The sequence below is a fragment of the Coffea eugenioides genome, chromosome 1 (genome assembly GCF_003713205.1).
Source record: "Coffea eugenioides isolate CCC68of chromosome 1, Ceug_1.0, whole genome shotgun sequence".
NCBI classification, from domain to species: domain Eukaryota; kingdom Viridiplantae; phylum Streptophyta; class Magnoliopsida; order Gentianales; family Rubiaceae; genus Coffea; species Coffea eugenioides.
The window spans coordinates 42690596-42708499 of record NC_040035.1 but is presented as its reverse complement, the minus strand read 5'-3'; the positions used below and the strand labels follow the sequence as shown (position 1 = coordinate 42708499).

General features: G+C 33.4%; 1 protein-coding gene across 1 annotated transcript; it reads left to right on the top strand.

Moving 5' to 3' along the window:
* Positions 1-1506: 1506 nt before the first annotated feature.
* LOC113773053 lies at positions 1507-8952 on the top strand. Its single transcript, XM_027317577.1, has 4 exons — positions 1507-1548; positions 7522-7688; positions 8222-8355; positions 8530-8952. Exons 1-4 carry the CDS (start codon positions 1507-1509, stop codon positions 8553-8555), a joined length of 369 nt encoding a protein of 122 aa, XP_027173378.1. The 3' UTR covers positions 8556-8952.
* The last annotated feature ends 8952 nt before the right edge of the window (positions 8953-17904 follow it).

Here is a 17904-nt window from a genome sequence, read left to right as displayed (position 1 = left end):
CTAGAGTACCCATTAGTCAAATCCTATAAAGTTGTAATTCTTTAAATTTGTAATTCTTTTATTTGTATGCGCATATATTTGTGTTTCTATGTGGAGTTTGACAAAGAAGAAAAGCAGAGGAAAAACAAAAAGAAACAGAACCAACGGTTGTGAGCTCCAGATCAGCTGTCGTATTGGCAAGAAGTTTTGGACCTAAAAGAAAAGTCTGAAGTCTAAGCTACTAAGTATTAAGACGACCTTGTACCGGCATCCGGCAAGTCCCCACTGTTTCTAAGCGTTCTGTTGGCGCATTGGAAGTTTCTTGCCAAGGTTTCTTCAAAGTTTTGAAAAGATGCATATCTCAAAGTTTTGAACCTATTGTCCCCCTTTTACCGACTAATTTTGGTCATTTGTCTTGTCTATGAGCATACTTAGGTTTGGAAATTTTCAGCCTTTTCACTTGACGTATTAAGTGGATCCTCCATGAAAGAATATTAAGGGTTAATTCCACTTTTCACTATTTAATTATACTCGAATTCTCATTTTAATATCTAAACTTCAAAATCAGACACTTTAGTTCATAAAATATAATTTTTGTTCCATTAAATAAAATCATCGATGGATGTGGGACAGATTTTATAGTTAAGCGGGACAGATTTTATATTTTAAGAATAAAAGTGAGATAAATTTTATATTTTAAGAACTAAAGTAGTAAAGTGAGACAAATTTTATCCTTTAGGAATTAAAGTATTCCAGTTTGAAGTTTAAGGGCTAAAATGAGAATTCGAATATAGTTAAACGGTGCAAAATAAATTAATCCTAATATTAGATATATAATATGTCCATGACCTCCACACAAAAGTAATATTGTTATATAACAACTTCATGCAAACTAACATACTCTTTGTTTAGTATTGCGAAAAAGTAAAATAAAAATCTTTGGCTTCACACATCACATACTAAGCCACATGATACACTAAAGTTAATGCGGCTGTGAATTGTGTGTTAATTAACAAAAAAGGACTTTGAAAATAGTATGATTACCTAACAACGGAATAAGGCCCCATGAAAGAGATACAAGAATTGCATGGGAGGTAAGTTATTTGTTATCAATACTAATGCTCATGAGTCTGGAATAAAATAATATGGATCAATTTTTTATATTGTACACTCACCATTAAATATATGATAATTAATCCGAATTTAAATTTAAAATATAAATTTTATATAGGTATCATGTATCCAATAATGATAGTATATATACTGTCAATATATATATAATTAACTCAAATAATATTCAAATTATCATAGTTCTGATTTATTTGCATTTATATTAAATATTTTTAAAGATTTTTTAATAGTCATATTAAAATTCATAACCTATTAAAGAGTATCTTTTGCTAATGGTGATTATTTATATGATCACTTTTCATAATCAGCTTAAGCAAAATTCAATGCAACATGATATAAAAATAATCCCTGGTGGATTACTGTGTTTAGTTGAAGAGAGGAGCCGTTGGGAAACAAATGCTGAAGGATGTATGTCATTGTTTTCAGTTGGTTGACCAGGTAATCACACAATATGAATATCGGAAAGCACTAAATTATATTCATGATTAATCTTTTATACATTAATAGTGTATACACCATTACCATTGAATACATGACAACTCATCTGAATTTAAAATTCAAATTCAAATTTTACTCATGTGTCATACATCTAACCATGATAATGTATGTACTGTCAGTGTATGTAAGATTTACTCATATATTTATACTTATTTATTTATGGTGTCAGTCAATGGTGAAGAAATGAGGTCAAACTTCAATTCTGAAGGAGCTTTGTAGTTTTTTATTTGGGTTAATTCCACTTTGTCCCCTCAAACTTTAGACGATTACCCACTTTAGTCCCTAAACTTTAAAATGGGACACTTAAATCCCTAAACTTATAAATACCTCCCAATTAAGAAAAATTGTTAACAAAATCCTGAATGCCATGGTGGTCGAAGTGTCCCATTTTATAAGAGTTTAGGGATTTAAGTGTCCGATTTTATAAGTTTAGGAAGTTAAGTGTCCCAATTTGTAAGTTTTAGTGACTTAAGTGTCCCATTTTGAAGTTTAGGGACTAAAGTAGATAATCGTCCAAAGTTTGGGGGGACAAAGTGGAATTAACCCTTTTTATTTTGACTTTTGAATACCATCATTTGACTGAAGCTTATTTTTTGAAAAAAAAAATGTTAATCTTATGTATATTGATAGTGTATAAACTACTATGGTTGGATGCATGACACATACGTAAAATTTGGGTTTCAAATTTAAATTCAGATAATCTGTTATACATCCAATGGTGAAAATGTATACGCTGCTAATATATAGAAGATTAATTCAAAAAATGGTATTAACTATTAATCTTAATTCTTGACTATTAAGCTTACGAGGCATTAAATTGTATTTTCAATAATTAAGGGGTGTTTGGTACACCTGATATTTGAAGTTCAGAATTGAAAATTGAAATTAAGAAGCTGATGTTTAATTTGTTTAACTCATAATATCATATAGTTGTTTGATAATCAGTTGAATTTGAGCAGTAAGCTGACACATTACATTCAATGTGCATATATAGTTCATTTAATTTTTACATTGAAGTAATACATATAAAATTCAAAGATTCCATTCAATAGAGTTGGAATTTTTTTTTTTTTTGCAATGGAGCTAAAATAATTTAACATAGACTTTTATAAAAGATTTAGCGACTATTTAATTTATCGGGACAGAAAATGGAAAAGTTTCTCCCTGCAACATATAGGCTGTTTGGTATTTGGCATCAAAATCTAATGTGGACGTAGATGTGGCCTATAATGTTTGATCTATGTGCTCTTGGCTTAACATTAATATCCCAATTTAGCATTTTTTTTTCCCAAAGTAGATTAAAAAATCAAGGTTGAAAACATTGTGCGTAAAGAACTAAAGCTAAGACCGACCAAATTAATTCGATTAACAAAGCCCAATGTTTCCATTCAATAGAGCTAAAATAGTTTTTTCTTTAGCAAGATAAAAACGTTTTATATAACCTTTCTTAGAAAGTATAAAGATTCTTAGTGTAATATTTTTTTAGTAAGGGAATGATGGAATTTAAGAAATAGGGAGAAGAAAAGGAAATTTAAATTCAAAACCTATAAATCCTGAGGTTTTGAGCTTAATTTACCCAAACATTAAATGGATAAACTTCACCTTACTATAGAGGTAGGGATGCCAGTCGAGTTTTTTGACCTAAACTTCAGCAAGTCCAAGTTCGGCTTACAAAATTATATGGATTTTCGGGATTTGGATTTTTGGGCTTCGGGGTCATATTAAAAACGTTCGAACTCCACTCACTATTCTATGAGTTTTGGGTTCAAATTGGGCTTGGTCTAAACTCATAGTTAAATACATAATTATATATAATATATTTTATAATTAAAAATTAAGACAAATTTACATATAAATTATTAACATTTTATGTCGTAATATGTACTAGTATTCAAGGCACACACTAATGTGTGTGCAATTAATAGAAAAAATATTTGTGAAATGTTTTGAGTATTTTATTGAAATCATTTTCAAAATAATTGGTTTTATATTTTGAAAATACATATGTCAAAAATTCACCAAAATAAAATTTATAAAACATAGTTAATCATAACCATATTTGGTAGTTGCTAATTAAAATTAAGATTTACTAAATAAGTTGACAATTAGAATATGAAAAAAATACATATTACTTGGTAAAAAATCATATTGGCAGTGGATAGTTATTAAAGATAGATAGATTTTTGTTTATATCAAAAGTTCCCTCATCGTCAAGGATAGTTTAGGAAGTAAATAAAGTGACATATTTTTATTTACCCCAAATCCCCTCCTCTCCCTTTATATATAGTATAGGTAATTATAAATAATAAATATTATTATATATATTTTTTACATATATAATTATACTCAAATATGAGTTAGGCTTTAATTGGGTCTGAGTCTAGCATGGCCGAACTTAGGCTCACATTTAGTTTGAGCCTAAATAATCTCTGTCCAACCTAATTAACTATTAGGATTCGTGAGGTTTTTTGGACCGAACAGGCTGAGGTCAGGTTGATCCGATCCCATTGACAGTCCTACATATAGGCTAATTAATCTCGACAAATCAGAATTTAAAGCAATATCTGCAACAGTCATGAAGCAAATATCATCCACCGGTCTGGCACCACTATAAAGCTAATAAAGTTGGTCCGGGAACAAATGTATTGGACAATGTTAAAAGAAACGAAAAACATGATACTAGAATGGATTCTTTTTTAGAGAAATGCCCTCTAGATTCTGTAAAAATTAAGGATACGTAAATAAATTGATTCACTGATTTAAGGATAGAGTTGAAACTATCCAATGGGCCTTTTAAAATCCCACCCACTACTTATGGTGGGAGTTTAACGCCAGCCAAGATTTGCTTTGAGTGAGCATATGGGATCATGCTATTTTGATCCCCGCTTCTGATACTAAGTTCAAAAAGCTGGTCGAAAGGATATTAGAAAAGGACATTCTAAGAGAACAATTGAGAAACTGGGGTTTAACAATTCTCCAGAAATAGGCCTTTAATTATGAGGATCCGGGGTTTCGCTGGTTACAATTCTGTCTAGTTGTATAAACTGATACAATTTCAGCATAGATTAATATATTTTTAGTGTAATTGCGAGTTTTTATAACAATTCAGTCATAATTCACATTTATACCAAAATTATATCAATTTATACTAAAATTCTATCAGTTTATATAACTGAACAGAAATAGAGTTGGAGATGCCCATTTCCTAATCATGGCCATTCCTGTTACCTATTTTGGATGCCCACAACCCTTATTGCGCTTCAAAGGAAAAAGGATATTAAGGGGCGCCCTTTGCATTGCAAAACAATTTATTCTTTTCATTAGGAATTCAGTGCCTTAATACACAAGATATTGTAAATTAACACAGTAAATATATCCACTAGCACAACAAGCGCCAAAGGGTATAATAGATGCTTTTCTCATGCAAATCTCTCCACATTTTCAAAAATTTTCTAATTATCAATCTCCAAAATTCACTTTTTTTTTGAAATTGTGAAATCACCATCATCAATTGTCTCACCCGTTAAAGAGAACCCTCTACGTCATATCTTTATGCGCATAAACTTAGTCGGAGCTATTAAAATGCGATCCATTTTTTAGAAAACAACTTCCATTATCCTGTTTTTCACTTTCTGAATTTTATAATTTCAAGGTGTGTGCGTAGCATGGAAAACTTCAATTTTATGTGTATAGAATTTCTTAAAAAACTGATTTCCGTCTTAGAAAAATTAGAAATGTGCCCTCACTAATAAAGAATAAGATACACGTTAAGCAGTAGATTTCAAAGGAAAAAATGTTTTTGCCATAGTAACGTTTAGAAAGTGAATATACCTATGTGCTTGATAGAATTAAAACACACATGCCCTTATGTTACTGATGTTGTTGCTAGGGATGACTATTGAGACAGGTGCTTGTGGGAGACTCATGGGATGAGGGGGAGCATACCCACCCCGTATACCACCTTAATATATATATATATATATATATATATTATTGATACTAATAGTATATACTAATAATTATATATTTATATTAATATAAATTATTGATTAATTATACTAATATATTTATACTAATTACTAATTATACTTTTTACTAACTATACATTTATTCTAAGAGAGTCTTTTTTTAACTATTGAGAGTAATTTTTTTAATAGTGTAAGTGAAAGAGCTCAAACCTAATACCTTTTATTTACACTTCTTCTCCACGAATCACCCAATCCATCCCACCCCAAAAAAGAGGGAGAGAGTTGAACTACTATTTCTTCAGCAAGAATTTGCCAAAAAAGAATGGCACTACCATCATTCGTTCTGGTTTCCTATCTTAATGGCGAACTTATTCCGCTGGATATGTTTCAATGGTCTTCCATTATAGCCTAAAGAACAACGGCCATGTAGCCATATATACTGCAAAGGCATAAGAATCCTTAAGCAGTACGCTATGTTCTGAATAAAAGAGTTGCAGCATTTTACATTTCTTTCCATATCTTTTGGAGATAAAGCTGCCAAGAGAGTGTGAGATTATAGCCTTATAGGTCATTTCGTTGTGGTGATGTGTCAACAAACAGAACTTGCAATAATATCTTAGACAAGTCAAGAATTTGCTGCATTTCTCTCAAATTCCTGTGATTCTTTAGATTATTTAGGAGATATTTAAACTTGTAAATCACAAATTATTGTAGTGTTTAAAATATATTTTAATAATTGGTGAGTTGTAAATCCAAACACCTGTTAAACAATCTAGACAATAGAGTAATTTTTGTGAATTTTAAATTTTTGATCAAGTTCCTCAATCCAAATGCACTAATGAATGTTAAGTTCGAGTATACTATCTTGGAGAACATAGATCTGAAGAAGGATTGATCTAACAAAGAGCATCCACAAGCAAATCCAAAGGAAAATCAGGGAAGGCTTCCAAAAAAATCCTCCGTAAAGGAGATCAACAGTTTCTATCTTTGATTCTTTCACCTTTCCTCCTAAGTGTATTAATCAGGGAGGGTTTTTAGAATCTTTCCCACCATCAAGTTTAGAATTTGAATCTTTTGCTTGGCAGTTGGTGGTGAGAAAGCTGAGGGGACGGGTGAGAGGGTAAAAAAATCCTGTCACCAATTCCTCTTAGAGTGTATTAAAAGATTTTCTTCAGTTCGCATGTTCAGTTGAACTGAGGACAGCTTCTACGAAGTGGGATGTCTTCATCCAACTGACAAACTTTGGCACAAGTCATCACTCCTTTGACCATCACTTCTTTTATAGCAGGCAGCCATCCTGCCTGAGTTTCCAAGAATGCTGACAATTGTGCTATAGTGAGGATGCTTGGAATAGGATATCTGCATTTGCCCACTTAAAAAATTCTAGCCTTTTTACAGGGTTTTCCTGGCTCCTTATAACCTGTGAAAAGCTTTTTTGGGGGTTAGAAGCGTTGGCCCTCTAACATAAAATGCTACAACTGAATCTGGAGCAAGTGACGTGCACATTGTTTAGAAGATACAAATATCTCGGTTTTAACTAGAAAAGCACGTGATGCAAAAATATAAGCTTCTGAATTAATTCACCTCGTCATTTTCTGTACTCTACACTAGTGGCTGTTTTTTGGAATTTAAGGAAGTTTTTTCTATTTTTTAATAGAAAATAATAACTAATGGAATTTGTCTCAACTTAGGGTATGTTTGGTTACCCAAAGAATTGGGGTTTAGAATTGGAATTGGGTCCCCAATTCTAATTCTCGTGTTTGGATCCTACCTTTCGTATAGAATTAGAATCGAATCGCAATTCCAAATCGATCGAATTCCATGGTTCTAATTCTTTGGCTGGACCAAAGAATTCCAATTCCAATTCCACGGCCAGATTCTCGTTGGGTCAACACGCGGACTTTAAACGGGTCAAAACTAAAAAACGGGTCAGCTATAAAGCTAGATTAAGGAAACAAAGCTAGCTTCTTCCTCTGTCTGCATTAGCAAATCGCCATCTGCTCCAGCGTTCTCTGTCGCCGCCGCCGCTGCGCCTTCTCCTTGTCCCAGCACCTCTGCCGTAACCCCTACAAGACTTTCCTCCCTCTTTTCCTCCCTCTGCCGCAACATCGAGTGGGTGAAATTTACAAATTGAGTTATATTTTGGTCTCCTTTCTTTCGTTTCCTATTAATCTTGAATTGTGCCTCCTGCTTTTACCTTTGCCGCCGCTTCCATTGCCGTCACCACCACCACCGTCGCGTCCTCTCGTCCTCACTCTCCTTCCGCTCCTTCAATTCTCAATTCTCGACAAATTTAGGGTTTATGATGTTATATTCATTTTTAAATTTTTGCCAATCAAAGATTGATTTTTTTTGGTTGTTCCTCTGATAATGTTTGCCATTAATGTTATAAATTTGCTACTGTTTTTTTGCTTCTAATTCAACATTTGGACGAGGATAGAAAAAAAGGTAGCACTCTGTTGCCCTGTTCTTCTAGATTTAACGTAACCAAGCAAAATCTTTTTTGTTTTTGATACAGTAGCAACCAGGTTTTTGTTTGAGATTTTTCCAATAGCTAATTTGGTCTTTTGAATTAATAGCTAGTTTGGCATGATTTGGTCTTTTGGCTTATCTTTTCTTATTGTTGTTGTGATTTTGAATTGCAGAATTTGGATATTGACATGGATAAAGAAGGAGACGAGCAAAAGGCAAAAAAGAAAAAAGTGGGAATGTAAAGGAGACTTGTTAGAAAATGAAATGGGAGACTTGCCTTTGAGCTCTTGCCAAAAGGTGGATCAATGTATGAAGAAACATTGGAGACTTACAAATTTCATGATTAGATCTCTTTGATGCTGGAGAAGTTGCTTCTTGTATTGAATTTCTCAGTTTTAGCTGACGTTAACCACATTAATTCTTCATTCATTTGTCAATGAGCTGAATCCAGAATTATGCACCTTTTGTTGTTCTGCATCAGGGGCCTCTCCGTACTTTATTAGTTGAGGCAATCTGTCCTTACAGCGAAATTCTGCGCACCAGTCCCTACTGCAGGAAGATCTTCTCACGCAATCTTCTGAAGAAGTGATGTTGGAAATGGTGGTCAACTGCTGTGGTTTTTAGAAAAAATGCTACAAACTTTGTGAATAAGTGTTAAATCTCTTTTTGGTGTGGCCTTATGTATATTACCTGACCTCGTTTCCTTCATGTTCAAGTGTGGTGACAACTTCTACCTTAGCCTGAGAGAAACTTGTGACTCTTTCTTATGTTGTAGTGTTACTTGTCAAATACTTTACATAGGAGATAATGCAGGCAACGAAGCTTCTGTTGTTACCTGTTCTGTATTTCTTTGGATAATGTTTTTTCCTTGCATATAGTAAAGGAGCCTTATTTTGACTTTAAAGTAGCACGTGAAATATATCTAAGGCGTCTTTATTATGGAAACAACAGAGTTTATGTAGAGCAACTTCGACTCAATAAACATTGTTTTACTGTTTTATGTACAAATTTAAGTGAGCATTGTGGGTTGAGGGATATTATAAATATTACAGTTGAAGAAGCAGTTGCAATGTTTCTCTATGTTCTTGCTCATAACTTTAATAATCGCACTGTCAATTTTAATTTCATAAGATCAGGTGAGACAGTTAGTTGATACTTTAATATAGAGTAGGTTTTTAATTTTCTAAAATTTAAAGTTCCTAACTTAGAAAAAAATATCAAGGTTTTAACTTGATAAATATGTACTTTTTAAGCTAGAATATGTAATTAGTTTTTATTTAATATAATTTAATTAAGAATTTTTTTTTAGAAAAGGAACTAATTAGCTTTTTCTTTAAAACTTTAGTAACAATTAGTTAAATGCAAGAAAAAATAAATTATTAAAGGCACTAATTGGTTTTTTCCTTGAAGTTTTAGTAACAATTAGCTAAATGTTAAAAATTTATTACAGAGGAAAAAGAAAAAAGAAAAATTTTATGTAAGCAAATGTTAGATGAAAACAATTCTAATTCTTAATGAATTCTTCTCCCGTCCAAACAAAGAATTTGGGATTCGAAATGAATTCTGTATCAATTCTATGCATTTCTCAAACAAAAGAATTACAATGTTTTGGAATTCCAATTCATAGTATTCTAATTCTATAGAATTTCAATTCCAATTCTGTAAAACCAAACGCACCCTAAGAATTTACATGTGATTGCCCCTATGCATAAAAACTGAGATTGCCAACAAATTCTTCGATAATTTTCATGGAATATTATTATATGCAGCCAGAAAATTTCTAGTTTCTCAAAAGGAGGACAAATAAGATCCTCCCACTGGGTGGGGGAAAAATGGTCCTTTTCTTGATGGTCCAGGGAATGCTAAATTATAGCCAAACCGGTGATCTCTTTTGCTGACCATTCGACAACTAGGATTACGCGTAAACCCATACTGTTTTGCCACCTGCGACACCAAATATATAATGGTGAGCAATGGTTTTGTCGCCATTTGCAAGTTTTGCCGGTGGAAGATTAAAGAAGAATACCCGTCAAATAATATCCCCCACAAAAAGGAAAGATGAAAATGAGATGTTCTAGAATTTGAATACAACGTGATTTGACAGAAATTAACTGTCACCAAGTGCTGGAGACGCGCCGAGGAATAGCGTGGTGTGGGCACAGCAGTACTGTAATTTTTCTCATAGATTGTGTGCGAGTATTTTTTTTTACTAGAGAAAATGTTTAATCGGATTTGAATCCGAGATCACCTCGAGTGGAGTCAGTAATATATCTCTTAAATTATAAACTGCTTATATTTTTTTTTTTTTTCTGACGGAGTGGGTGTCCGGGTCAAGTCCTTAAAGGCGGCCCGACTAATTCCACTTCGGTCCGGCCCAGCGCCCCAACCAGACCTAGCACGTTAGATGCACGGAAAAATTGATGTTGCTGCGGAGATTCGACCCCGGGACGACATGAGGACCCGAGGAAGAGGCGCCAACCACCAGCCCATTCACGTGGGGGCTATAAACTGCTTATATACTTCTACAATTATAGGTTATTTATATAAATTTTTATAAATTATCTATCAACACAATTTTCACATTAACTGCTTGATTTAAACATACAATCTTTTATTAAAAAAAAATGAGCTGTCGTTACCAAGCATGCTACTCTTCTTGGGTAGGACGGAGTCTGTTACTTTGTGTCGGTGGCATCCGCCATGCCCATGTAATAAATGCATGTATAATGTGATACATGCATTTATTCTTAAAGGGTTTTTTTGCTCAATGGAGATGGTCCGATGAAGACTCATTAATACATCTAACGTATACTTATCATATACACATATAATTAATACGTTTCCTTGTATTTTCACACTTAACTTAAAAGGTTTTTTTTTTTTTTGTTTTTAACAAGGATGTTCGGTAAAGGTTCGTTAATATATCTAACATACACTTTAATTTACCGTGCAAATATACGTAATAACAATTAGTACCCTCTCTTATACTTCTACACCTTTTCTAAATGACTTTAGTTTTTAAAGATATAAAATTTAACACCTAAATTACATCCTAATAGTTAGACAAACCCTTTCTTAAAATACTAAAATTTTTGTTCTTGCTCAGTGAGTTCTATACTTTCGCCCTGTCAGATCCTAACGTTCCAAATCTACTATTCTTTTTCCAACTATTAAAGGGTACAAACAAATACAACTTTCTGTAGGCATTTTCCTCAAAATTCTAAAGTACGGATGTTTTCTAGCTTTATCACTTCGTCATATATCTTATATGTTGTGTTTAGTTCCGTCTGTGGCATCAATAGTTTTTCACTACTTATCGAAAAGGCACCGACATAAAATGTCTTCTTCTTTTGTTACGAAAATGTCTTCTTCTTTTGGACTAAGTTGGATTTCCAATGTGATCATATGAAAAGTTTTATTGGAATCAACAAAATTCAAACATTTGGCCGAATGCATCACTCAGCATTGTTAATCACTATTTAATCATCATGAATTCCCTAAATACATTGACCATAATATTTTTTGGAGATACATTAATCATCATGAATGACCATTCTATTTTTTGGAAAATACGTTGAACAATATCAATGATCCAAAGCTTAAAAAATTACCATTTTAGTTCTGATAATGAAAAAACTACTATAGTACATAGATATCTAAAGTCAACCATATGCATGAATGCTGTTTTTATTTTTCTTTTGATCTATCTATCATCTATACGATTATGAATTCTGTTAACCAGTTTTGGTTGCGTTGCTGCTTGGAAAAAAACTTGCCTTGAAAATGCTTAATATGATTTATCTTCCTTCCGGGGTGAATTTGAGATTAAGAAGGAACAAAGAAAATCAACACATGAGAGCTGATGTACTAGTCATTGTACCATGAAAAAGCAATTTTTTTCCCTATTGTTATCGATGCAAACCACACCACAAATAACTAGCAATGATTCCAAAGGCAAGGAAAAGAAAAGGACATCGGATTTTATTTTATTTTTTTGGTGGTAGAAAAGGACCTTGGATTTTAAAATATCAAAAAAAAAAATTGTGGTAGAAAAGGATGTTGGATTATAAAATATCAAAAAAAAATTCTTTTCTATCAACACGAACTACACCACAAATAGCTAGCAATAATTCCAGAGGCAAGGAAAAGAAAAGGACGTTTTTTTTTTTTTTTTTTTTTGGTGGTAGAAAAGGACGTTGGATTGTAAAATATCAAAATGTTGCTTGAGTGAATATCCATGCAGTTTTAGTAGCACAAGACTTCATTATCTATCACCTAATCTCAAATTACATTAATCAAATATTGCGAGTCCTATAACGTGATTCATATTTTTTTAAGTAACTTGCATAATGAAACTAACAAATAATTAATTGCGACCAATATTTTCAAAACACGAGCAAAAGATTTGTTGTGTAGGATCACAAGTGTTTGATTTCTCCGGTGAAAATGAAGCACCAATGCAATTAAATAGCACTAAATTCCCCGTTTGAATTGCATTTTTTTAGATTTTTTGTAGAAAAATTACTGTAGCTATTTGATATATGTGAGGTAAAAAGGTGATAGGAAAATATGTTCACGGAAAACGTAACAATTTTTCTAAGGAAATTCGCAATCCAAACGGGGCCGACTAGTGAAGGTGATTCGACTTTGGAATCTCCAGTGAAATTGAAGCACCAATGCAATTAAATAGCACTAAATTCGACTGGTGAAGTTTACTAATCTTGCACGTAATTCATGTGTGGGAGTAATTAATTGCGACGGCGAAACTGAGAACGAAATGATATGTACTTGAAGAGCGCGTGAGATGGAGCGTGATTAGAACGCGAGGCTCCGCGTTTATATTTCCAAAAGTCATACGAGTATTATTAGATGAGTAGTAGTATTACTAATACTTCTACCTGTATGTAGAAACAAAGAGAATACGAGCCACGTGAGGATGAAAGGTGGACAGCTCGTCGAATGGGGGCTTGTACCTCAGCACATGACGTGACCCGCTAAGTCGATGGAAGAAGAGGATATCACTCGCGTCCTCTCTACAATGGATTCCTTGTGATGCCCTCAATTATTGTTTATGAATCACACCAACCTCCATGTACGGATATATAATTCAATTCAATATTTAAATTTAATAAATTTAAATTTTAATATATTCAAAAATATTTGATAAGTGATATTGAGTTTTTTAGATAAAATTTACTTTCAATATTAAGTGATAAGCTATTCACTTATCATAGAATATGATATGCACTCAAATGTATGAAATTTAATATTTAATAATTTAATAATTTAATGAATTTAAAATTCAATTTTCAAATTTCACTTTTATCAAACGCGTCCTCAGTTTATTGTAACGATGATGATGATTGATGGTTCACTCCTATCTAACTGTAGTAATTGCTAACTCTGAATATTAACATCACAATCCCAGTATTGAATTCTAGCAATTCAGAATCGTACAATGTTGTCAGTCTCAAATTAAGAATACTTTAGTTATTGGTTACCCCCAATGTGTCATACTTTTAATTCACCCGAGCCTCGATGTTGATGACAAGACACCTTTACAGTGACACTATGACTAGTTGGGCTAACCGACTAGTACCTGTCACTTTTAACTTTTGCGAGAGATGTTTATCAACCTATTTTTATTACGTAATATCACGATCACGTAATTGTCAACAAGTAATACGAAATTTACATAGTATAAAGAGCAATATTGAATATTTAAGGCATAATCTTTACCAATTCTTTCTAATTATTATTATGGTAGACGAGCAATATCAAGAGTTAATCTTATATATATTGACAGTGTATATATTAGTACCCTGAAATATATGTCACAAATAAAAAAAAAATGGAACTCAAATTTAGATTACATATACATCGGTATATGTAAAATTAATCTATTTTCCTATGGCAGCATTTTGTTACCGCCTTTGTGATCTCTCTGTCTCTTCTAATGGAATCCCTCTGCTCCGTGTGATTTTTTATGCTGTATTATCATTATCTTGCATTAATCATGCATGCATCGTCCCAATGACAATGGATGGATGCTTACGCTCACATCTTCTTCATGGTGGTCCGTTGCCTTGCAAAGATGTAAATTGTTGTCAAATTCTTTACATAGTAATAGGAGCAATTGGGTTAGACAATTCATCATCGCTTACGCCATTGGATTTAGGCTTCATTGGCTTACTGAAATTTGTTTTTTTTTGGTATAACTTACCATGGCACCACATGAAGCAATTTTGTACTGTCGACACAAGTTATGCTGATGTCAAGATTATAACTCTAATTTTGTGCTAATACTCATTTGAATTAGATCAAATCTAATCAATTTGTCAAGTGGATGATAATTTCGATCACTACACGTGCAACTACATATTTTCTCCCTTTCTTTTTTTTTTTTAATAAAAAGCAAAGTTTATTAACGGATTGTTGAAAAACGTCAAACATGCTTTGATTTCCATTTCTGCCATAATAGCAGGTTAAACATGTACTAAAAATTATAGGTTGAAAATTACAAGAAATTTCACTATCTTCTGATAAAATAAATCGCCGCAACTCTTTTCTGTGCATGTTACAATCGTCAGATTTACTAATCAATGGTTTTAGCCTCCAGCAATGATGATGAGATCTGTTGAAATAAATCTAAAATCTAACAAAATTTCAGATATGATAATTAGATATGAAATAAATTTATATCTAATAACAAAATAAAGAAAAAAAAAGATTAATACAAAGATCTTGTAGAAACCCTATGAGAACAAAATTTTTTTACCAAGAACAAGGAATGGCAACGGGGCAAGAGATTGCGTGGGTTGGAGAAGGGGACCCTTCTCGCCTCATTGCACAAACATTTTTTTCGCCCTATCCCGCTTCTTGTGAGGGGATAAAATGCATAGAATTAGTAAAAAGTGTAATTAGTAATTTAGTATAAATATATTAATATAATTAATTAATAATTTATATTAGTATAATATATAATTATTAGTATAATTAATATTATACATAATTTGATACTTATAACTAATAATATATGTTACATATATTTAAGGGTGATAACTCTGAAAAGACGAGGGTATACTCTCTCGTCCCCGTCTCGTTTTTTTATAGGAGAAGAAAATGACCCTTTACTCTACCCTATCCTTCGCCCTATTAACCCCCTACAGGGCGAATATCCATGCCAGCTATACTAGGAACTTTTAAGAGAAATAGAAAATTCTCACCAAAAAAATTTAACAGATGCTTTATTTGTAAAACAAAATAAAATGAAATTCATGTGAGGGAGATCATCATACCATGGTCTCTCTTCCTTAGAGGAAAGCCTTTCTGTGAGGAGGGGAGAAGAAGTAAAAAGATGTTGGAAAAGATGAGAGGTATTTTCTTCTTTGTATATTACTTTAATTTAAAAATTGGGCTTTTCATTCTTTTGTCATCTGTGCAAAATCCGGGCAGTAGGTTTCTTCTGATTTGTACTGGAATGTGGACGGTGCATACAGGACAACTCTTTGAGAATGGCAGAGAGGATCCAATGCTATATTTGTTGTTGGATTTTTTTGTGTTTTGTATGTTCTAGAAGTTCAACTAATACCAAGGCAAAAGATAAAGCACTGCCAAAGGTGAAATTAAGTAAAATGGCAATGGGTAATGATAGCTGAAATTGGTGCCATGGGAAAAGTGACAAAACCCGTCAATTTTGTGATGGCATTTCAATTGACTCAGAAGAGCAAATATAGTATTTCATTAAAAAATTACTTATGAGTAATTAATGCAAGAAATATGTGATTTTGTGGATCCAAACGTTGAGAAACATATTTGGAAAATATATTATTGTCATTCTCTAAACATGTTTTTAAAAAAAATATATTTTTATCTTTTCAATCACCAAATTATTTCACATACATTCAAATTACTGATTTTCTTTATCCTACGCACTTAACTAAAACTGCTACAATAGACAGAAAATAATCAAGTTTGATTTTTTTCACAACTTATTCAAGCAAATAATTGTCCCCAATAAGCAAAAGTCCCATCGAACATTTCCAAGTCTATTATAAAAAAAAATAATATAACAATTTGATGAATGTAAAATAAAAAAGTATTTAGTAAATGTTTTTATAGAAAACGTAATAAAAATTTTCTTAGAAAACTACAATCATAAAATTTTGTTCATCCAGATAAACTAGAGAACTAGTCCATTGTACCTAATCAATAATCTACACTAAGGCCTTGTTTGGACAGCCATTTTTAGCAGAAAAATTACGTCGTTTTCCGTGATCACATTTCTCTATTATCTTTTTTTCTTACATGCATCAAATCGCTACAGTAATTTTTCTACAAAAAATCCTAGAAAATGCAATCCAAACACAACCTATGGCCTGTTTGGAAGTGAGTTTTTTTACCAAGTTTTTTACCTACTAGTTTTTTAACAACTTTTGCTACAGGAACCCCAAAAAATTTCTTAAAGTTTTTTCCCTACACACTTCAAAAATCTAATACACAAAAAAATTTTCAAAAACTTTTCTTCTTTTTTCTCCCTCATCCAACCCACCATGCCAGCCACCACTTCCACCACTTGTACCGCAGCCGGTCACGTCAAAAAAATTTTTTTCTGTCCCTCACCCTCACCCCCTCTCCTCTGCAGAAAGAGGAGTAACGCTGTCGTTTATGCCGGGGTTGGGCCGACTGTCTCTCTTTATTTATTGTTTTTTTTTTTTTTTACAAATCACCCAAAGTGGAGTTAGGGTTGGGGGATCCGTTATTTCCATGGCGGGCATAGAAAGAATTGCAGCGGCGGGAGGAACTGGAATTAGAAGTGGAAGTGGAATAGGTGGAGGAGGAGGAGGTGTCTCAGTCTCAGAGGGGGGGAGAGGAGAAAAGAAAAAAAAAAAAGAACAGAGCCAAGCAGGGGCATGGAGGTCGCGCGGGCGTTACGACTGGAGTGCGTTGTGGTCGCGCTGTGGAGAAGGCGCACCAGGAGCTAGGCTGGCTGATGCGCGTGCGGAGGAGATCGGGGGCGCTGGTGCTCTGGTGCACCTGCATTTCTGGTCGAAGAGATGGCAGAGGTGGTGGTCAGCGCTCCAAGAAACAAAGGGAGGGAGAGGGGGGAAGGGGCAGTGGGGGAGGGGGTGGCAGGGCAGAGGAGGTGGCGGGGCAGCGGGGGAAGGGGTTGCGTGCAGAGGGGAGGAAGAGCGGGGGCAGCGGGGGGAAAAGGGATGGCGTGCAGAGGGGAGGGGGAAGAGGGGGAGGGGGTGGCGGAGCAGCAGGGGAAGGGGCAGCGGGGAGAGGGGTTGGCATGCAGAAGGGAGGGGGAAAGGCAGAGGAGAGAATCGAAGGGGAAAGGGAGGAGAGGGGTGGCGGGAGGGGGAAGGAACAAGAAGAAGAAGAAGAAGAAGAAGAAGAAAGAGAGGAAAAAAAAGAAAAAGGAAAGAAAGAAAAAGAAAGAAAGAGAAAGAAAAAAGAAAAGGGAAAAAAATTTCATCTTACAAAAACTTCTACAAAAATTTTTATCTTACAAAAACTTCAACAAAAATTTTTCAAAAACTTCTACAGTGCACTACAGTAAAGTTTTAGACAAACTCTCAAAAAATTCAGGTTCCAAACAGGCCCCTAATTTTCCAAACTAGATAACTTATTACATTAATGTTTTCAATAGACTAGAGAACTAGAGAACTTGTTACATTATTAATAAGAGTGTTTGGATACCAAAATTATCCCAAATAATATTTCGCTTGCATCACAGACACATTTCCCAACCTACCTTTTTATATTTCCAACTACTTTTTATCTCACATACATCACATCATAAAAAATGCTACAGTAATTATTCCAAATAATATATTTCAAATAATACACT

Excerpts from the sequence above, each read along its gene's own strand:
- LOC113773053 (XM_027317577.1), top strand. The coding sequence starts at position 1,507 with ATGCTGAAGGATGTATGTCATTGTTTTCAGTTGGTTGACCAG. Across the intron at positions 1,549-7,521 it reads GTTTTCAGTTGGTTGACCAG|ATTAAGGAAACAAAGCTAGC; the intron begins GTAATCACACAA and ends CTATAAAGCTAG. Across the intron at positions 7,689-8,221 it reads TCCCTCTGCCGCAACATCGA|AATTTGGATATTGACATGGA; the intron begins GTGGGTGAAATT and ends TTTGAATTGCAG.